This window comes from Primulina huaijiensis, chromosome 15 (assembly GCF_012295235.1).
Source record: "Primulina huaijiensis isolate GDHJ02 chromosome 15, ASM1229523v2, whole genome shotgun sequence".
NCBI lineage: Eukaryota > Viridiplantae > Streptophyta > Magnoliopsida > Lamiales > Gesneriaceae > Primulina > Primulina huaijiensis.
The window spans coordinates 23,743,084-23,765,487 of NC_133320.1; the positions used below are offsets into that span (position 1 = coordinate 23,743,084).

A 22,404-nucleotide genomic window follows, 5' to 3' on the forward strand; every position below is an offset into this window, starting at 1 on the left:
ATAGTAAACAAATTTGAGAAGAAACAGCCCAAACTTGAAATTGGGAAATTTTGCAACTAGTATATCAATCGGTATTATACGACAATAAATATTTTAAATTGGGTACTTTTGAACTTTATAAAATCATTTAAAATACGTGGCCGTTCTTAATATGATGTGACCATGATGAACATCCAAAAGAAAAGTGCTAAATTTCATCCTTTTGAAAATATTACAGTAGTGGTAGTTGTCCACTTCATCAAAATCTTGCGATTTTGTAAATTCAAAAAGAAAAAAAAACTTGCAATTTTGTTTATGAACAACGATAAGTAATAATTTAATTTTTTTGAGTACGTTTCTTGTAACACATATCATTATTTATGATACGGGTCACCATGTCCTATATTTACAATAAACAATAATATTTTTTGGTATAAAATGAGTAACTCACTGTATTGGTCTTCATATATATATATATATTTATTTATTTATTTATTTATTTATTTATTTCATATATATATATATATATATATTTATTTATTTATTTCAAGGTGGGCTAATGAACCCAGTGTATTGGGTTTCATAAAAGAACACTATATGCCTACAATAAGTAACGGGTTATGCGACTTTAGTTGAACTTGGCGGAATGCCCTCTATTTTCGAACGGGGTTCAGTTCAGACCATACTTCTAAAGCTACCAACTGTCACCTTCCATTCAATAACTCTAACATTAATAATAAATAGTTATTTTGCACACGCGATACGTGTGTATAGTCTTTTTTTATCATTATTGATTAAATTAAGTGAAATTTGGCAAATTATGGAGGGACTAAATTGATATTTGAATTGTTGAAATGAAAAAAATAAAAATAAAAGTGTGTGTTGAAATAAAAAAAATGTCATATTAATATCATATAAAGATAAAGTTGGAAGAAAAAATTATGTCCTTCTTAAGTGATTAATATCTTATACTAAATTTTAATAAAATAGAATAAATTACAATAACAATCAACCAATTAATTTGCAGATCAAAATAGATTTGGAGCGGCCCATAATGTGTTTGGTCTGAAGACTAAAGCCCAATTAACTTATTAGGTACCATCTCAATTCTCAAACCCTTCTTCCCTCTCTGGCGACTGTGGAACTGTAATTGCCTTCATCTACCTCAGCCCTTGAGTCGCGATTCCAGAGGCTGTTGCGTTGCTTGAAAGAAAATCGATAGTTACTTGTGGTTGCTACTTGCTTCACTCCAAAGAGCATTCGAATGGACTGCCCATAAAACCATTCGTTCAAATACTTCTGGTTATGAACTCCTCATTCTTCATGTTCAAGTTCCCGATGAATACGGTAATAAACAACCAAAATCGTTCATATTTTACTTTTTTTTCCATTTTTTGATTAGCCGAAGCGATATTGTTAATTTTGTTTTTTTGTTATCGATATTATTGTCTCTGATCTTGTACAGTTTAGTTTGGTTGTTTTAAGGCTTTTATCTGTTTTTTTAGCTAATTTTTTTCTTGGATTGTTATCTCCTTGTAGATTAAGAATTAAGTGGTTATAACAATAATTTAGGAAATCGATCAGCAACCCTATGTGAATCATTCGACACTCGGAGTTTGATTATTTTTTGGGATTTCTTATCTTTTTATTTTTATTTTTTAAATCTAAATCTATAATGCGCGTGCAATCAGATCGTCCATTTCTGCGCATGCGTGTTTTTCTTTGTTCTCTATGTGACATATTTTATCTCTGTCATGGTTCTTTTAGATTATTCTCGAGAAGTCATCAACTTGTTTTCTTCTTATCATTTTTGTGATTAGCCTGTTCTCTAAATTGGTTGTTTGGACCACAGATTTTAAAAGTTTAAAAAATTACTGATAGTAATTAACTTAGATTTTATTTTGCGTTGGTGATGTTCAGTTATCGTTTCTGTAGCATGTAATAAGAATTGCTATATTTGTTGAAGGTTGTAGATTATAGACAATAATAACAATTGGTTATAATCAAGTGATTAATGTAATTTAAATACACATTAAGCCCTTCTAAGTCTCTCCTCTCCAGTGATGTGCATATAGTTGCTCTGGTTGGGTTTTTTTGAATCTTTAGTCTCTCAAACCGGATTTTAAAGAGAAGATTGCATTATTACTGTATCATGGCCGTTAGTCTTTTGGTAAGATTATATTCTATGAATGTGCTAGACCATTGCGGATTTAGTTAAATATTTCTGTTTCCTCCCTAATTCCACAGAGAAATTTGCGGGAAATGGCTGTGAAAATTAATGGTAGATTGCTATTAGGTAATGATGGTTGATTGATTCGTCTATAATTAAGGTATGTTGTTTTATGATCATCGACAGGATGAAAATGAATATTGTTGTGACACTTTTCATCCCCATCGGTGACTCTTTAGTATAAATGAACATACCTTAATTGTCGTGTTAATTGTAGTAGAGTATCAATCAACCATTATCTAATAGTAGAAAACACCTTAATTGTAGTTGAATATCAAGCAATCATTACCTAATAGTAAGCTCTTCGCATCTGCCCTTCAGTTAATAACACGCTACTCTAATTTTTGAGTATTACACCGGCTGAGTTCAGCCTATGCGGAGGATATTATTATGAGATCGATCCAAGACAGTGTAGTTCATGTTGAGGTATAATACCTCCAAGGCCTCTGAATAGATGTGGGCATCGGGTCTGGTTTCTCGGGTTCGGGACTTCGGGTTGCAAAAATACTACCCGAACCCGAAAATGTCACCACCCAACAATTGGGTAGCCGAAAAATGTCGGGTACCCAAATACCATGCTTTGAAGCTGAAGGCACTTTTTTAAGGTACACTAGAACAAGTGGAAGTTCATATGTTCGACAATTGCTAAACATATAGTATGCAATTGGTGCGCTATACAATGCACATTCATGACCTGTACCTGTACCTGTACCTGTAATTCTTGAATTGTAGTTGCAATGTTTATTGAAACAAACTTGCTTCGAAAATTCCAGTTCTTAAACCATGACTGCATTATTCATTACATCAAAGATCAGAAAAATAAGCTAAAACATTTAAACAAAAAAAGAAGACGTTGAGTTTTACCTTGAAAATTGACATAGTATAGCTGGAACGGACCCTCCATAAAATCCCCATGTTCCCAGTCAAGGAAGCTTTGATATAACTTCTTGGAAGTTAAGGGTTGAAACTTGCACTCGTGTTTGACAACCAATTGATATTGAAGACCAATGAAAGTGTGGCAGCCGCAGATTGCCGTGTTCCAAGGAAGACCGAAGAGTCGAAGACGAGTGAAGAGTGTCTTTAGATCGAAATTGAGCCTAAATCAACGGGTATCCAAACCCAATGGGGTACCCAGAACACTACCCGACACCAACATATTCGAAAATTACCCAACACGATCGGGCAAAACCCGAACCCTAGAAATCTGGCCCGGCGCCCAACTTTAGCCCTGATCTAATTTTTATTTTCGTATTTTGCTGAAGAAAATTTAAAAAATACTTAGTTATTTGTCTAAGTTTTTTTTTAGTATTTTAATATTTTTATTGGATAATTTTAATTACCAAAATAATAATTATCATATATGATTCTAATTCTTTTTGTATATTTTAAATCGAATTGTTATTTCATTCATAAAAAAAATATAAGTATGATCCCAACAGTTAAGTTTTAATACATTAACAAATTTCATTTAACTAAAAGTCTAAAATATCATTCTATGATATATAGTTCTAATTCTTTTTAGATTTTTTAAATTTAATCGTTATTTCATTTCATTAGAAAATTTATTGAACAAATCATCATTCATCAGACATGTTAAACAAAAATATTATTATGTTATCATACAACTTCATTCCATCTTATACGTCCCAATCATCACATAATAAACTTAATCTTGTTAACAAGAGTGAATCATAATTTTAAGTTTTAATCATAATAAGCTTGATATCCTTGGTAAATGCTTTAACAATCTTCATTGAACAAACCCAAAGTTTATTATTTAAAAAACCAAAATTTATTATAAAAAGCTCAATATCTTCAAGGTTGCGTGTGTATTATTTGATTTCAAATGTATTTTTTGTTGCTTAGACAAGTTAGACCATAAAGTTCAAATCTACCCCATACATGTTTATATAGTATTTCATGTTAATCATGACGGATTTCAAGTTCACGGTGTCATTTGAAATCTATTTTACTTTGTATTACTATTGTGTAAATATGTAACGTGTATTGTTTCGTTGTGACCAATTAAACTATAATCTAAATCCATGAATTTCAAATCCATCAATCCAAACGCAATCAAAATGTAATTTCGAGGCAAAAACCCCAAAGCATGAAACAACTGCAAAAACAAGAAGACCGATCCAATAATTTAATTTACATTAAAAGAGCCAGCGAAACCAATTTATCAGAACACAATCATGTAATAATGCTATAACAGCATAGCCCAGATAAGCAATCTCGAAAGCATCACGAGCACAGATCACAGATAATGAAGTTGGAAATTGTTAGAAATGTTTTTGTTGTGCTACATTTTGAGTGAAGTTGTTTGCTACAAGCTTCAACATAATTTCTAAATTATAATTGAACTCGTACACAAACTCCAGCTCCAGACTTTTATAATATGGGCTCTTGAGTAATGATTCCTTGTACGAAAAATTTGGAAGGATCGTCGAATTCATTCTGCAGCACTCCTTGGTAAGGGTATATATCTTTGGAGGATGAGTACTGGTATGGCTTTTGCGCATGTGTAGAATGTTGTTGACATGGCATAGGCCTCTAGGTGAATTATCGATCTTCCGGAAAATGGTGGCGATCATCATACTTGTAACAAAAACTCCCCCAAAGGCCAAAACATTGGGAATGAGGATGACTGATTGGAGTCTATATTTGCGGCTCTCGGTACAATTTTTCCCAATGAAATAATACTTCCACTTATCGCATCTTTGAGGGATAGTTTAGGGCCGTTCGAGGATCTCTTTTCTTTTGCCATGACTTATTCAAATCCACCAGATTCTTGGTTACTCCGGGTGTCCCCTCGAGCTCTCGAAAGTAATCTAGTGAAAATTATGTTTTGTCTCCGTTTGCAGCAATTGAGTTCCCAAATTCTGCAAAGATTCTAGAAATACTTAATGTTGTGCTGCTAAACGCAATCTGGCCAAGAGAGAACGATCAAACGGTCTAAATGGCTCAAGATTCTATAACTCGGTTGATGAATGAACATGATCACAATACTTCCACTTTGTGCTATTCTTTGCAAGACTTTCACCACCATGTAGGCACTGATGAATGGACATGATCACAAACCTGCGCGTTATTTGAGTAATTCCACCTACTTGTAGTTCATTTTTGACACATAGTTTGAGATTGAATTGAAGAAATCAATCGAGAAATTGTACATGATGGAATCTGTTCTTCAAAGCACTATTCTATCTGACAGGATGTTACATTATTCATATAACGTGGAGATAAAAGATCACAACATCTTACCAGTTCGATTGTCTAGTATTGTGGGATCTGCTAATCACCAAAGATTTGCTCATATAGTATCGTCTCCTCCCACTCATCCCAGCTGCTATTGTATTGAAACTCCGGACTCCCCTGATAGTGAAAATCTTCACCATCATCTTCAAAATCAAAATCACCATACCCAAACCATTGGTTTTCACTGTAATACTGCTCCATATCATCATTGTTACTACTAGAAATACCATCATTTTGTTCTTGATACGAGCTGTCTTCTTGATACCATCCATCCAAATGGGCTTCACCTCCTCCCCAATAGACACCAAAGTAAGATTCATATGCTCCAAACCAATTCCCACTGCCTATTTCAACATTTCCCATACTTCTAAAATCTTGGTCTGTCGATCTGTCAGCATACAATGATCTTGAAGAGTAATCCTCAGTTTCTTCAAAGTTGGAATCATCATAGACTCCTTGAGATGGTAAAAGTTGCTCTCCGTAGCTAATGGAGTCGTACTCACTGTCATACCAAATGAGGTAATAAGAACGGTAATCAGCGAAATCCAGCTCACTGTTCGGTACTAGGCCTAATTCTTGCATTATAGATTGAACAAAATCTTAAACCTTCTTGATCTTAACTATATCTCCAGCAAACTTCTGAGGACACTCCTTTTAATATAAAAAGCTTAGCTATGATATTTGCATAGAGTAAATGAAATACAACTTCGTAAGAATTCTAATTGTTTTTGGATAAATATCATCCTCCCGTTTTAGTGTTGCGTTGGGAAAAGATGAGTAGATTAAATTTATATCTATCTTCCGGAGTTGAATATCTACAAAAGAGAAAAGGTAGAAAGATGCTTGAAAAAGGATAAGAACAAGCGGATATGTGTCTTCTTCCAATAAAGTTTCATTGCCCGACTGTCATACCTAGTAAGGTAATAAGAACGGTAATCAGCGAAATCTAGCTCACTGTTTGGTACAAGGCCTAATTCTTGCATTATAGATTGAAGTAACAAAATATTAAACCTTCTTGATCTTAACTATATGATTATATCTCCAGCAAACTTCTGAGGACACTGCTTCTTATTCTGAAAAGCTTAGCTATGATATTTGCATATAGAGTAAATGAAATACAACTTCGTAAGAATTCTAATTGTTTTTGGATAAATATTATCCTCCCGTTTTAGTACGGCATTGGGAAAAGATGAGTAGATTAAATTTATATCTATCTTCCGGAGTTGAATATCTACATCTACAAGAGAGAAAAGGTAGAAAGATGCTTGAAAAAGGAGAAGAACAAGTGGATATGTGTCTTATTCCAATAAAGTTTCATTGCCTGAAGCATCTTATGCCTTTGGGATAAGAAAGCTTCATTGATTCTCAGTACCATGCCTCCGCAAGTCGATCACCTACAACAGCCAATTTTACTCATGATTATGGTGTTATGAATTTTGTTGGCGCTGCTCAGTTAATCGAGCTCAATTTGAAATTTCTATACTTAAAAAAATGTTATAAAACTTGAGAATCTTCATCCGATTCAAGTACTTATTCTTTTTAACTGGATGTTCTTGTCAACTATGAAAGAAATTCTTATATCAAATATAGAAGAATCTGGAACTCATATTTTTTAGGGAAGACAATTATATAATTTTTTAAAAATGATTTTGAACGTGTATGGTAATAATAATGTTTCTGGTTCGGTACCATTTTAATTAATTCATTTTAACAAGAGCATAATTTTATGATCCAGAATCCCATTAAGTTATCTAACTATTTAAATCTAATTAGTCAGGCATGAACTCTGATTTCCATTTAGGAAAGAAAAGAAACCATGAACACATTGCTAATTACAAAGTGTGTTTTATTGTTTTATGTTCACTATTTAAACTTTACCACGGTAGGGTCCAATTGGCCCCTTCGAATGGGATAATTCTTGCTAAAAAATTAAACGACCTCCGGCATAAGTCATAACAAAAATATGCACCATGTTTTTCAGTTTATTAACTAAAAGTATGTTTCACGAAATAAGGTTTCATTAATTGTTTGTGATATTATTTAATTGCTTAAAAAAATAAAGGTACCCCACATAGTTGATTTTGGTCCAATTTCAGTCTAAAGACACTCTTCACTCGTCTTAGACTCTCTGGTCTTCCTTGGCAGATAGCGATTTGCTGGGGCACACTGTGTCACTGGCCTTCGATATTGATTGGTTGTCAGACATGGGTGCAAGCTTCAACCTTTATCTTCCCAGAAGTTTTATCAAAGCTTCCTCAACTTGGAGTATGAGGATTTTACGGAGGGGCCATTCCAGCTATATTAGGTCAATTTTCAAGGTACATCTCAACATCCTATTTTCACTTTTTCTTTGAATTGATTTTAGTTTATTTTTATGATATTTGATGTAACGAATGCTACAACCATGGTTTGCGAACTGGAATTTTCGAAGCAAGCAAGCTTGTCCAACTTGAATCACAGTGAAGTAGGCCAAATCATTCTGTTATTTTTACTGGTCAAAAATCAGATTCTTTGAAGGAGTACTCTGAATGTTGTTCTTTATTTATTGTAAATATTTTTTTAACAATTTTACATTAGAGAATAATGTGTGATGTATGCTTTTTGTTCTTATTATCATTTTGTTGATATAGCAAACATGATAATATCAATAAATTATTGTTATGATTGTTATTGAAGTATAATCAAATCAGCAGCCTCTTAGTCAAAGATGTGATGAAAAAAGAAAAAGACCCGATTAAGTGTTTATTTGATCTATCGGGGCTAGATAAAAAGAGAGTTTTGTTAATGTCCCGGTGGACTCAATGATCTACGCTAGAGCTTGACCGATATTTTAGAATATATACCAAGAAATATAACATTTTTTCCCGTTTGTTCTGCAGGATATCTTTGTCTTTGCAGATCATGTAAAAATGTTCGCTTAACCGATTCTCCATTCTCCACCAATCATTTGAATGAATCACACAAGTAAATTGTCTGCTGCCGCAAACAGTTCCACCCGCCAAGCCATTCAAGCCCTCCTCCAAAACAATGACAATCCCATTAACTTCACACTCTACGGCCACCTCATCCAACGTTGTACAGATCGCTTCCTGCTTTGCCAAGCTAAGCAGCTGCAAGCCCGCCTCGTTCTCTTGTCTGCCAGCGCCGACAACTTCCTCGCTTCTAAATTCATCGCATTCTACTCTAAAACAAATAACCTCTCTCGTGCCCGTCGAGTGTTCGACCTTATTCCTTCAAAAAACACGTTCGCATTTAACGCCCTCCTCATCGCATACTGCGCACACAATCATCATGTTGAAACATTGACACAGTTTTTCTCACTTTTGTCAGAGAAAAATGTTTGTCGTGGTCTGGCCCATGTCGAACCTGATGCCTTTACAATGAGTTGTGTGCTGAAGGCTATGTCGGAAGTGGTAGCGGATGAACCCCTTTTGGCTAGGATGATTCACTGTTATGTCATGAAGAAAGGGTTTTGCTCGGATTTTTTTGTAGGTAATGGGTTGATGACTTATTATTCTAAATCTGATGATCTGTTGTCAGCAAAGGGATTGTTTGATGAAATGCCAGAGAAGGATTTGGTGTCTTGGAATGCAATGATTGCAGGATACTCTCGAGGTGGGTTTTACAAGGAATGCAAGGATTTGTATAAAGTAATGTTGGATTCAGAAGAGTTGAAGCCCGATGCTATTACAGTTATTAGCACTTTGCATGCCTGTGCGCAGTCTAATGATCTCATTTTTGGGATGGAAGTGCATCAATATGTGATTGACAATCGGGTTGAAATGGATCTCTCAGTTTGTAATGCAATTATAGCAGTTTATGCTAAATGTGGTAGCTTGGACTATGCTAAGGAACTTTTTGAGGAGATGAGTGAAAAGGATGAAATAAGTTATTCCACTGTTATATCTGGGTACATGGTTAATGGTCATGTCAACGAAGCTATGATGATTTTTATGAAAATTAGGAACCCAGCTCTGAGTACTTGGAATGCTGTAATTTCAGGTCAAGTTCAGAACAATAAATATGATGAGGTTATAGACCTAGTTCGTCAAATGCAAGTTCTCGGTTGTAAGCCTAACTGTGTGACACTTTCGAGTTTACTTCCAGCTATCCCTTGTGTCTCGCATCTGAAAGGAGGAAAAGAGATACATGCTTACGCTATCAAAATCAGTTGTGATGATAACATATATGTGGTAACTGCCCTTATCGATACATATGCCAAACTGGGTTTTCTCTGTGGAGCACAAAGGGTATTTGATCATAGTAAAATTAGGAGCGTTATTGTTTGGACATCGATAATCTCTGCATATGCAACCCATGGAGATGCTAACTTGTCACTTAGTCTATTTGATAAGATGTTGATGGGCAAGACAAAACCAGACGAGGTCACATTTACTGCTGTATTGGCAGCTTGTGCTCGTGGTGGGCTCCTTGATAAAGCTCAGGAAATATTTGATTCATTGCTGCCAAAATATGGGATTCAACCTTTGGTTAACCATTATGCTTGTCTGGTTGTATGTATGAGCCGAGCAGGGAGGCTCTCTCAAGCGTTAAAATTTGTCGAGAATATGCCTATTGAACCTAGTGCCAAGGTATATGGTGCACTGTTTAGTGGTGCTTCAGAATTTGGAGATGTTGAACTCGGAAGGTTTGTGTATGATCATTTAATTGAACTGGAGCCTGATAATCCAAGTAATTACATTATCATGGCAAATTTGTATTCAGAAGCTGGTAGGTGGGAAGAGGCTGAGAAGGTCAGAGAGACGTTGAAGAACTTGGGGTTGAAAAAAGTTGCTGGTAGTAGCCGGGTGTAAATATATGATGCTTTACAAACTCTCGTTTGAAATGACTCACTTTGGAACCAACTCCTCGCAGTTCTCCATTAATGTCCACTAGAATCCTCACACACTCTCTCTCATAATCAATTCCTCCCACGGTATGTTGTATTGTACGCCGGATTTCGTTTTTCTTCTTCTTTTTCTACATATTTTTTTAAATATTGAAAGATATNTGGTGGCAGGTGTTTAAATTGAGCTAAGGAGAGGCCAGGTTTGTAACTGCGGAGGATTTCGAGGTGCTGTGGAGCTTTTTCCCGAGAATTCGGATCTGGTTTTTGAATTTTCTGTCATGCTTCTCGGAAACATCGGCTTCGTTATTCGAAAAGAAAAGGCTTTTTCATTATAAAATTATTTTAGATTTTTGTTTCTTTTGCTTTTGGGTTTTTTCTGGAAAGTTTGAAAGGAAAATGGAGAGAGCTCGACACAGGAAGTCCAAAAGTACTTCTGGCCTAGATGGTATTGTTTCATTCATTTGCTATTATTCGTTTGAATTTTCTGATCCATTCGCTACCCACTATGTGATTTAATTACTTTTGCTTTTGGATCTTTATCTAAAGTTTTTCATGTATGATTTAGGAGGAGGACGAAGTTGAACGGTTTCTCCTTCGTTGTCCTGTTCTGCCCAAAGAGAAACTTGAAAAAAAACAAAATTTTTACTCTCGGGATCCTGATGAAATCAGATGCTGAACATATTTCTTGCCTCAATGACCCACGAATTTAGTGTATGAGATTGGGCTGAAAATTGGTTTTGTTTGTGCTGTGTCTAAAAATATTTTGTCTGCAAGAGTTATGTAGTGGGATCATCACTATCATTTTATTAGCATTTTTTGTTCCCCCATGGAATTCTTTACTAAATGATAAGTTATAATTGTTGTGCCACGTCTTTCCTCTAGGGAAACTGTCCTAAATCTATCGATTGAAGCAAAAAAATCATTCTATCAGGAATTGATATCTGAACATACAAAGCTCTTTCCTTGTCGAATTTCGCTATGATTTTTAATGGTTGATTATGCCTTTTTGTTACTTTTTTCCAAACCCTTTGTGGGTTTGATGGCTGAGAAATTTGTATTGTTTACAGTAAATGTGCAGACAGAGTAAGAAGCAGGAGTGCTCAAGATTGTCTATGGATTCTCGTGTTTATATTGATGGAAGCACTGAGAATGATATGGTGAGTTTAACTTTGCTTTAATCTCTATGATTTAACAGTTAAAATTAGAAAAATCATTTGTTATTTTGTTTAGATGCTGCCGTGGTTCTAAAACTTGCTAATTTTAACTTGTGCTGGAATTTGGCCAAAGCACCTCAGGAAGAGCCACTGGAACACCGATGAAGAAATTACTGGCTTTTGAACTAGGGAAAGAAGTTGAACCAAAGAGACGCTCAAGTATTATTGCCAAATTGATGGGTCTTGAAGGGCTGCCATCCCCCAGTCATGTTCAAAGACAACAGAAACGGTTATCAGAAAACCATCCGCGAAAATATCTTTCAATTAAAGCCCAAAGGAATACCCTATTCTATGGTGAGCAATCAAACAGCAAAAGTCCAATTGAGCAGCTAGAATTTTAGAATGTTTATGAGGATCTGGAAGCATCACGAATTTAAGGATGTTTATGAGGATCTGGAAGCATCACATGTCAATCAGCATCGTTCATCAAGTTGGAGTACAAGCTCAACCCTTGTGAAACCTGAGAAGGTACTCAGCCAGCAGACGTTCGTGGATGCAAATCATCTTTCTACTGACGAAAAGTTTCAGCATTTGAAAGAGATGGATGGAACCTTAGGTTTGCTAGATTCCAGCAAGACCATGTTACTGAAATTTCTCGAGAAACCAGATTCTTTAGTTGTGAAGAATTTGCATGATCTGCAAGTTGACCATTCCAGTTCTTTTCACGGTCATGTGGCAGTTTTCAAGCCATCGGATTATGCAAACTATGACTCCAATGTCAAAGCATGGAAATCAGCCAGAGATATTTCAACTAAACATGACATCTATTATCATCCAAACCGCAAAGACGGTGTTCTTCTCGACCCACACAATTGCCATACAGCTCATATCTCTCGCAAGTTGTCAAAGGTTCGACCAGAAGACAACAATGCAAAAAGGATTCTTCCAACGAGGATTATTGTTTTGAAACCCAATCTCGGGAAGTTTCAGAATGCAGGTGCACATCTTTCTCCACCTGATCACTTGCATGATCATCTCCCACATTTTTCAGGAAAATGAACGTATATTCAAGTTTTAATTGTACTGAGCCAGTATCATTTGGTAGGAAAGATTCATCCTATAATATGAGATTCCCCAAGCTCATGTCAAATGAAGCTAGAGAAAAGCCAGGGAAATTAGAAGACGAATGAAGGAGGCTTGTGATGGGACGATGGATTTGATGTCTTTTGGGTTCAGAGGATGTGCAGGAGATGAGAGTTCATATGATTCTTTTGAAAGTGAATCTGACAGTGCTTCAGAGATGTTTAAGCTGTCGTCTAGAAATTCTTTTGATAGCAAGTGTGGATACCCATCTTCTAATTCTGTTGTATCCCATTTCAATATAGAGACAAAAAAAGAAACTATCGGAGAGGTGGAAGATGGCTCAAAATTATCAAGATTCAGAAATTGTTGCTAAGGAGAGGTCAGTAGATGAAATGCTTGCCAAGCATGAATAAGAAATTAAGCCTAAATTTTGTATGCTAAGAAAAGTCTAAACAGTACAAGCTAAAAACTTGGTTGCAATAATGGAATTGCTCAGTTGAATGGTCCTCTAGGGATTGTCGAAAGGATGACATACAAAAGCCAGAGAAGAAGCACATGTCGTGATGCTTTGTCTGCAGCCAAAAATCCGGTACACAGTGATCCTGTTAGTAATGGTAGTAGTGAGGTTGTGAAAGCAAATCTACTTTTGAAAGAAGGTACTTCGTCCAAAGATTCAAAATCTAGGACTAATAAGCCCCTTACTTGTCTGAACAGATCCGTTAACGATCTAGATTCTTCATCAGACAAATTGGAGAACCTAAGGGTGGCGAAGATTGTTAACTTATCCGAAAAACAACCCATGTTTCAGACCGCGTTGGAAGATGAAATCCGCGCAATTCCGATATCTGATGTAACAAAGACTGCAGAAAACGGAAGCTTTAATTTACCTCGGAGACATTCTAAGTTGCTTCCAGAGCTAGAATCCTCGTCCGTGGATAAAGACTCTGCTGCCTGCAACCAAGAAGAAACCCTTTTCCAGGTTGGATCTTCACTTTTCGAAAAATATTCATCCTACTTAATTCATTATTTGAAAATTGTAAGAGCCTGTCAGCTTGTGTGGCTTGTCTTGTCGTTCTCTTGTCCTCCCGAAATTTTGTAGGTGTTGTCCTCTTGAATCAAATTTGCACGGGGCAACATAAATTTTATTTTTTAGCTATTATTGACTCATATTTTTAGTTGTTTATTCAATTAGTATTCATTTAATTGTTCATGATGTTCCAGGAACCTCACAAGGTACAATCTGATCAAGATTCTCCTACCTTGAAGTGCCAGGGAAATGAGGTGGGACTCTTCAGAAAGCTCAAAGGAGGCTGATCATTTCAGTTCAATTTCAGTCCTTGAAATCCCTTTCACAGAAGATACGACGTCAGATAGTTTTGAGAGTTGGTGCTGAACTTCGTGGAATGAAATTAGTTGTACTATACTGTATGAGTACCTGTAATCCAATGGGTTTGCAAGTTATATAGACAATTTTTTGTAAAACTGATAATGTTTGTCCTTCGTATAACTCAAATAGTCCCTTTATAATTAAGTTAAATAGATCAACTGAGAGAGATTTTGCAGGACGTTCATTTTCTTTACGTCTTTTGTCGCAGAACTTCGTTCGAATGCAGCTGCAACTTCTTAAGATTGAGTCCGGCAAATGCACCAAGGAGGAAGTTGCACAAGTATCTCCAATGTATTCTGAAGGGCACGACATATTAGTGTCCGATACCTGGGAATTTTCCTACATTTTTGACGTGCTGATGGACTCTGATATTGAAGAATCTGGTCTCAATGACATGTTTAAAACATCAAGGTACACCCCAGAGTGCCCTCTAAATCCCAAGTTATTTAACGACCTCGAGAAGAAATACAACAATAACACACAACCGTGTTAAATTGTGAAAGGAAGCTACTTTTTGACAGAATAAACCCTGCACTCTTGGCGTTTTTCCAGCGGCATTGGCGATTCTCCAGTGGCAACTCGATACGTGCCTGTGTGATGCCGAAAAGATTGGAGTTGTTTCCAAATTTACGGAAATAAAAGTTTGAGAGAAGATTTTGAGAAATTGATCATGCAAGACTTTGTGAACGAGCAGATATCAGAGACAGTTCTCGATCTGGAGATGAAGCGCTTTGATTAAATTGATGTGATAGGCAATGAAATTGAAGCGCTACTACTCGTGTAGTTTAGTTTGTACAATAGGCAGATGAACGGCTTGGTCGAAGGGAGACGGAATCACAAATTAAACTTTATTTATATCAAGTTAATAACAATGCTATCGTATGAAAAATGTTGTTTAAATATAACCTGTATCACTCGATGCGTGATAATTTTTTTTATCTTATAAATTTTTCAAAAAAATAAAAATGTAACACTGACACACTAGCATGAATTATGCATCTCAACTTTCTAGTCTTGAATTTGAAAATTATTGATGAAATTGAAATACTTACATAAAATTTCTATATCCAATTTTTTTGTAAGATACAAAGATTCTAGAAGAAAAGACATAATTGTCTCTCCTCTAAGTTCTTGGGTGCTATATGTCGGCGAAAATGGAAAACGATTAAAACCTCGAAGCGTCAACCTGTTTTCAGGACCCCCCCCCCCCCCACCCTATCTACCACTCATGTTAATTATTTATCCTTCTACGCAGTTCGCCGCCGGTGGCTCGGGCTTTTCTTTGTTCTCCAGTGAATTATAACAAATAATTCATTAACTAATAATAATACAGAAAAGAAAAGACGTTTTCGTTCTTGATCATGGGTGGCCTCAACGAAGAAGGTACGCGATTGATTATCTTTTACGATTATAATTTGTTTTTGGGCTCTTTATTTTTATTACCTGATTGTCAATATATTGATTTTCTTAATGCTGTCTGCTGGGAAGNTAATCTGATTGTGGTAATTGATAACAGGTGAGAAGGATCTGGAAATGGGCTTAATTCTTGAACACCAAACGCCTTCGCCTTCCCCACGTTCCCCGGCGATAGTAGTGTCAAACTCCAGCAAATATTTCACGGCGTCGAATTCCGGCAAAGCGCTGGCAGTCTCAAACTCAGGAAAATCTTTGATTGTTTCCAATTCCGGTAAAGCATTGGTTCTTTCAAATTCGGGCAAAAGAATTGACCAATCTGGCAAAAAGAAGTATGTGAAACAAGTCACGGGTCGACACAATGACACAGAGCTCCATCTGGCAGCACAGAAGGGTGACATTGTGGCGGTGAGGGAGATATTAGGCGAGATCAATGAGCAGATGCTTAAAACGTTGAGTGCAGCTGAGTTTGATGCTGAGGTTGCAGAGATAAGGGCTGCTGTTGTTAACGAGGTTAATGAATTGGGGGAAACCGCGCTTTTCAAAGCTGCAGAAAAGGGTTCCATTGATGTGGTGAAAGAGTTGCTGCCTTATTCTACTAAAGAAGGAATCAGGATCAAGAATAAGTCTTGTTTTGATACATTGCATGTTGCAGCGAATCAAGGCCATCATGGTGATTGAATATAAGAATACATGTCTATTAGCTTTTATATTATGTTTTTTTAAAAAAAAAAATCATATACGTCTATTCCTTTTGGTTAAAATGCTTTTTTTTTTTTGGTTGTGAAATCGAGGATGACTTGGAGGATCAAATTTAAAGCTTTACATTCGAAAATAATCTAATACTGCATTGTTGCTTCTATATGTTTACAGATATTGTTCGGATACTGCTGGACCATGATGTAGAGTTAAGCAAAACAGTTGGTCAATCGAATGCAACTCCTCTCATATCTGCTGCTACAAAAGGGCATCTAGCAGTGGTCCAAGAATTGCTTTTAAAGGATTCTAGCTTGCTGGAGATATCGAGATCTAATGGCAAAAATGCATTACACTTTGCCGCCCGACAGGGACATGTAGATATTGTTCAAACTTTACTTGAGAAGGACCCTCAATTGGCTAGAAGAACCGACAAGAAAGGCCAGACTGCCCTGCACATGGCTGTTAAAGGCGTTAACTGTGCAGTCGTGAAGTTGCTTCTGCATGCAGATGCGGCCATTGTGATGCTCCCAGATAAGTCCGGTAACACAGCACTGCATATAGCCACTCGGAAAAAACGAGCTGAGGTTAGTTATCATTCCAAGATTGAATATGCACACTCTTGTCATTTGTTGTCAGGCCTTTCGATTTATAGGTGTTGTTTGAACCAAGATATTATTCTGAGTTTACAGTATTGTTGATGCTGTGTAATTGTAGATTGTGAATGAGCTCTTAATGCTCCGTGACACAAATGTAAATGCCTTGACAAGAGACCACAAAACAGCTCTTGACATAGCCGAAGGGCTCCCTCTATCAGAGGAAACAGTGGTAATAAAAGAGTGCTTGACTCGATATGGTGCAGTCAGAGCCAATGAACTAAATCAACCACGTGACGAGCTTCGTGAAACCGTCTCAGAAATCAAGAAAGACGTCCATACTCAGCTTGAACAAGCCCGTAAAACAAACAAAAACGTGAATGGTATAGCAAAGGAACTTAGGAAACTCCATAGAGAAGGAATCAACAATGCTACAAATTCGGTCACCGTTGTGGCTGTTCTCTTTGCCACTGTGGCCTTTGCTGCCATTTTCTCCGTTCCAGGAGGAGATAACGATAATGGCGCGGCGGTGACAGTAAGCAACCCATCGTTCAAAGTCTTCTTTATTTCTAATGCAATTGCCCTTTTCACGTCATTGGCTGTTGTTGTTGTACAAATTACTGTGGTTAGAGGAGAAATAAAATCCGAGAGACGGGTTGTGGAGGTGATAAATAAGTTGATGTGGTTGGCCTCGGTCTGCACGACAGTGGCTTTCATTGCTTCATCTTATATAGTTGTGGGTAGGCATAATCGGTGGGCTGCGATTCTTGTTACCATCACAGGGGGCGTTACGATGGCAGGGGTTCTAAGTGCTATGACTTATTATGTGTTAAAATCAAGAAGGATGAGACGAGTGAGGAAGAAGGAGAAATATTCGAGGAGTGGAACTAATTCATGGCGACACTCAGATACTGATACAGAAATCAACCCGATATATGCTATTTGATGCTATGCATGGTTTTTGCAATGGATAATTGTGTTCAATCGACATCAAGGAAGGTTTAAAATGATTTAAATGGAACTCATATGAGTTGACAGCGGTTGGTTCTCCAAGACTCGGATTACATGAGGTTCGCTTCTATATAAAAGAAAGCGCCTAGAGCAATGTATTTATTTATTTACTTCGTAGGTTTTGTAAAGATGTATAAACCTGGAAGATGTTCTTGGAATCGATCCATTTTGGGTCAAGAATCGAGACCATTCACAATTTATATCAAGATTTGAACTTAAACATCTTCAAGAGATATATGAACCTTTTTGTCCCATCGTTCCGTGTCATAATTTTCCTCAAGAATTACTTTGTGCAATTTGTCTTGATGTTTTGTCGTTGTAGCATTGGCTTACTTGAATCCGTGACTTGTGAAAGATTCTGAATTCTTGTTGATTCGAGCTACATGTACCTCTTCAGGAAGTATGTTATTTTGTTTGTATATGGAGTTATTGACTATTCCCCCATTTTTCAAAACCCCCATAATGCTGAAAATAAAGAAGATATCTGCACAAATTTGTTCAGGGCATATATTTTCTAGAAAATGAAAATGACATTAACCAAAGGGATTATCGAGACTGTTTTGGTCAATACTCATCTTTTGAATGAATCGGGCACTTGCAAATGCATTGAACCGTGTTCGAATCAAACAAAATGGATCGCTCCAACTCCCCAGCTAAAATCATTGTACCTTTCGTTCCTAATCCTCCATTTTAATTAGACTATATTCCTTCCTTCCTTCCTTCTTGAAAGTATAATATAAACTGTACATTTAATTCTTTTTTCTATCTATTATCTTCATTAAAAAACCGCACCGTCCATGTTAAGCTAAATAATGGGGAGCTCACAATCCCTTTATTCGAAGATTTTCTTTGTTAGCTTTAGTTTGCACTAAAATTTACACAGCTTCCACATAAAACAGAAAGATTGAACCCCAAAAAACATAACGCGGTCCCAAAAAAAACACATTTGATTGAAAACAACCATTTTATTTACATGGATTCTGAATTATTAAGAAAAATTATAGAAAAAATAAGATTAAATACTGCAAATCCAAGAATCCCTCGTTAGGTTTCTTGAATCCTTGGCCTTTTGAGACCTCTTGCAATGTTCAATAGCTGCCTCAATTGAACTTTCAACTTCATTGACACTGCTACTCCTCCCAAACAACTGGAACTCGTGAAACCCATTCGAATTCAAAGAAGAACCAGTGGAGGAAGAATTTGATGAAGATAAGGACAAACACTTGGCCGAAGAATTACGCCGTTTAATTACCCCGGAAAACGATTTCCTATTCACAAAATCCTCGTTAGTCACTTCCTTATCCAAGTTCTTGATTATATTAGCTATTGTTGGATATGAAGCTCTTACATCCTGTACTCCAACCGACTTTTTCTTGGAAATTTTGAAGTACTGGTTCGAAGTCTCGTCAACTTTTGACAGATTATCAGCTTCTTTAGCAGAAGACTGATCGTCGGAGCAAGCAGATTTAGAGAACAAAGATTTCAAATAAGTTGTCGAAGCTTTGAGCTTCTGCCCAAGAACGGAATAACGCATAATCAGCTTAAATTTCTTGGACCATGAATTTTTTCTCGAGTGATTGCCATTAATGAAACTGCTTAACTCAGCAGACCATTCAAAGAAATAATCATCAGGGTCCAGTTCACAGCTTACCCTGCAAGATTCCGATGGAGAAATGTTGCAAGAGCCTAGAGGGGTGTTTGAGTTTGTACAAGGTGCCGTGGAGCAAGCAGGCAGGAATGGCATCGTGTAGTAAAAGTCGTCTTCTCCAAAATCTTCACCGGTATGGAGGAGGTTTTGGACCATCTGCAGCCGCGGAGGGAGGTGGAGAGGGAGGAGCTTGCCCTTGTAGAAGAGCTCATCAGCTGGAAAAATGGCGGATTCATTCTCGCAGCAGGACGAAGACATTTGGAACTCGAATTCTCTGCTGTGTAGAGACGATTTTGCGGAGCAATGCGGCATAGAATTGAGTTCCATGTCGATGTAATCTTCATCTGTTGCAAAGTTCTTGGCCATTTAATTTCATGAAAGTGAAATGAATGGATGGATTCTAATACTATGTGCTGTGTGTTTCAGAGTAGCGATGATGATAATAAGCTTAGCGACAAATTATGGGGGAGAATGGGCAGAGCATCCTCTGGTGGAAACTACACAAAGTCAGAAGAAAAGCTTTGAAACTTTAAGTAAGAAATATATACTTTTGTATTTCTTTTAGAGGAGAAATATGTACTTTTAATTTAGCAATTAACTTTTGTTACTTTTGATTTATTGCCTCTCATCTGTCCACTTTCATGTTTATCAATGAGACGATGTTAATCTATTAGATATATAATTTGGATATTCTTGATCACATCTGATATATGAGTTACACCGGACGCGGAGTTGGACACGGTGAATCAACATTGCATCAAAAGGGTAACTTTTGGAATGGATACATTTGCAAAAAATAGGGTACCAAAGAAATAAGGCAACACCTTTACGCTGCGTTTGGTACGTTAGATCGCCGCCGCCGCTGTTGCCGACCGCCGACCGCCGCCGCCACCACCGACCACCGCCAACCGATCGCCACAGCCGTCGGCCGACCATCGCCGCCGCCGCCTCTATCCGACCACCACGCCGCCGTCCGCCCGCCGTCGCAATAGTGAAATGACAATTTAGTCAATTCATCAAAAGATTCTAAATTATCACATTGTTAATAGTCATAACAAACATAATATTATTTTATTATTTTCTACTTCAATCATTTTCTTTATCATTTATCTCTTAATCATTTCATTATTTTATCTTTCAACCAAACGCAGCCTTATTGTTCTAAAAAATGGCAAATTCTTTAAATGTAGCTAGATTTATCGTTTACTGTCGGGGAAAATTATAATAATTCAAAATTTGAATTTTTTTTGCATATAACGTAAAATAGTTTTAATTATTACATCAACATTCATTGGATTTTCAAATTTTAGATTGGTATAAAATTATTGAGATTTTATTTCCTTTCCAAACTGTTAATTTGGTTTTCATATTAAACCATTTACAACAATGTTTTTATCCTATGGTTCTGTGTGAGTTCACTCAATATAATTAAATTTGAAATTATGGGCCCATTCTTTTTTGAAACCTGGTATGTAATTTAATGGAAATAATTTATTTCTCATAGAATCACACCTTTACCCGACCAGGACATGGGCGTCTTCTCAATACATGGTATATTAAAAACTCATTAAAAAAATTATAAAACGTGATAAAAAAATAAAATAATTTAAGATATATTATTTAATGTGATTAATCGTATATCATGTCAAATTTTATTCAGTGGTAAGAAGTTCGATTTCTCTTGTCAATAATTTCTCGGACGAGCATGTTCAGTTTAACTAGCTAGCGTGTTTGGCAAATTATTGCGTTAATTTAGGGTTTATCCATTACACATAAAAAAATAGTAGTTACGGGTTTCTACATCGTAAAACACATGAAAGATGAAGGAACACAAAAACAAGTCAATGGAAAACAATAAATGTGTTACATAATGTTGTAATTTCGAATTATTACTTTTTATATATAAATTCAGTGTTGTATATAGTGTTGATGATAACTAAATCTTGCTTATAGAGAATATTTTCCTGTATAAAATAATTATTTAATTTATTTTTATTATAACTGTTGCATTAGACCATTTTGCTCGATAATTTCAAAAATATATGTGAGTCAATTTATGATATTTTTGTTCACAAACAAACCGAGTAAAGGAGGCCTACGCCAGATAAGTCACATGTCATCTGACAAACTTAAAAAAGTTGATGTTTGTGAGCCTTTTTCCATCAGACGTGGCAAGATCGCATTGGTACGTTGTATTGTGCAATAAATAAAGACAATAATTTACGTCAGACCGTATCATTGTATCATTGATCGTATTTTGTGAGACATATTTCTTATTTGGGTCATCCATGAAAAAGTATTAATTTTTAAGTTAAGAGTATTACTTTTTATTGTGAATATCGGTATTGTTGACCCGTCTCACAGATAAAGATTTGTGAAACCGTCTCACAAGAGACCTACTCATAAATAAATAGTGATTCCTACCAAGCGGATAGACAAAACACGCTTTCTAAGGTTTGTCCCGTGTGTCGCATTTCCAAAATCAAGAGACATTTATCTATCATTCATGCCCATTGCAAGTTTTTGAGTGGATGGTAAAGGAGCTTTGCGCCATAAATAAATTATAAAAAATGAGGTCGATTATTAAATTCTAAATTGTACAGATGTATGCTTATGTCAGCCACATTCAGTAAATTTAATCAAAACTAATAATTTCAAGTTCATGGAAAATTGATAGAATATATTCTTTCAAGAAACCTCAATGGTAGAATCGACAAATAGATTAATGGTGACGTCGTCGGGTTGTTCATCCCTCTTTTAAGGACTTAGGATTAGGCGGCAATCATAATATTTATTATATACATTGGTTAAAACATCATGACATACAAGTAACCACACGAAATAATTATTGATTTTGGGTGAAACCACACGAAGTAACTCTTCGATCAAGATATATAAACCCATTGATTGTTTGATCCAAATTCTCGAGGAGACCAAAATGGCAACATCCTCCTCAATCTAATATCGATCCTTTAACTTGAAACAAGTCCGGTTCGATTACTAAAAGTACTTTAGCAGCCGGTGTGGTTCTAAATTAATGCTTGCGAACCATCATCAGGGACCGTGGCTGGAAACAAACACAGGATGAGAGTTTTGC

General features: G+C 36.2%; 3 protein-coding genes across 9 annotated transcripts; 2 read left to right on the plus strand and 1 right to left on the minus strand.

Moving 5' to 3' along the window:
- Positions 1 to 1,093: 1,093 nt before the first annotated feature.
- Positions 1,094 to 12,244, plus strand: LOC140958951 (pentatricopeptide repeat-containing protein At2g37310). Of its 6 annotated transcripts, XM_073416590.1 has the most exons (6): positions 1,094 to 1,326; positions 7,567 to 7,788; positions 8,350 to 10,406; positions 10,491 to 10,764; positions 11,202 to 11,284; positions 11,867 to 12,244. In XM_073416590.1, the coding sequence occupies exon 3, from the start codon at positions 8,422 to 8,424 to the stop codon at positions 10,282 to 10,284; it is 1,863 nt and encodes a 620-aa protein (XP_073272691.1). In that variant the 5' UTR covers positions 1,094 to 1,326; positions 7,567 to 7,788; positions 8,350 to 8,421; the 3' UTR covers positions 10,285 to 10,406; positions 10,491 to 10,764; positions 11,202 to 11,284; positions 11,867 to 12,244. The 6 variants fall into 6 exon arrangements, with proteins under 6 accessions (XP_073272691.1, XP_073272694.1, XP_073272692.1 ...); XM_073416593.1 differs by lacking the exons at positions 1,094 to 1,326; positions 11,202 to 11,284 and adding an exon at positions 11,387 to 11,476 and having other exon boundaries at positions 7,527 to 7,788; positions 11,550 to 12,244; XM_073416591.1 differs by lacking the exons at positions 1,094 to 1,326; positions 11,202 to 11,284 and adding an exon at positions 11,387 to 11,476 and having other exon boundaries at positions 7,527 to 7,788; positions 11,607 to 12,244.
- Positions 12,245 to 15,026: 2,782 nt separating this feature from the next.
- LOC140958952 (ankyrin repeat-containing protein ITN1-like) lies at positions 15,027 to 17,892 on the plus strand. Of its 2 annotated transcripts, XM_073416596.1 has the most exons (5): positions 15,027 to 15,139; positions 15,289 to 15,326; positions 15,460 to 16,029; positions 16,230 to 16,639; positions 16,770 to 17,892. In XM_073416596.1, the coding sequence occupies exons 2-5, from the start codon at positions 15,305 to 15,307 to the stop codon at positions 17,592 to 17,594; spliced, it is 1,827 nt and encodes a 608-aa protein (XP_073272697.1). In that variant the 5' UTR covers positions 15,027 to 15,139; positions 15,289 to 15,304; the 3' UTR covers positions 17,595 to 17,892. The 2 variants fall into 2 exon arrangements, with proteins under 2 accessions (XP_073272697.1, XP_073272698.1); XM_073416597.1 differs by lacking the exon at positions 15,027 to 15,139 and having other exon boundaries at positions 15,153 to 15,326.
- Positions 17,893 to 18,592: 700 nt separating this feature from the next.
- LOC140960213 (probable membrane-associated kinase regulator 4) lies at positions 18,593 to 19,948 on the minus strand. The gene has a single exon (XM_073418385.1). The coding sequence runs from the start codon at positions 19,671 to 19,673 to the stop codon at positions 18,675 to 18,677; it is 999 nt and encodes a 332-aa protein (XP_073274486.1). The 5' UTR covers positions 19,674 to 19,948; the 3' UTR covers positions 18,593 to 18,674.
- Between the last annotated feature and the right edge of the window lie 2,456 nt (positions 19,949 to 22,404).

Excerpts from the sequence above, each read along its gene's own strand:
- LOC140958951 (XM_073416590.1), top strand. The coding sequence starts at position 8,422 with ATGAATCACACAAGTAAATTGTCTGCTGCCGCAAACAGTTCCACCCGC.
- LOC140958952 (XM_073416596.1), top strand. The coding sequence starts at position 15,305 with ATGGGTGGCCTCAACGAAGAAG. Across the intron at positions 15,327-15,459 it reads GGGTGGCCTCAACGAAGAAG|GTGAGAAGGATCTGGAAATG; the intron begins GTACGCGATTGA and ends AATTGATAACAG. Across the intron at positions 16,640-16,769 it reads CTCGGAAAAAACGAGCTGAG|ATTGTGAATGAGCTCTTAAT; the intron begins GTTAGTTATCAT and ends GTGTAATTGTAG.
- LOC140960213 (XM_073418385.1), bottom strand. The coding sequence starts at position 19,673 with ATGGCCAAGAACTTTGCAACAGATGAAGATTACATCGACATGGAACTC.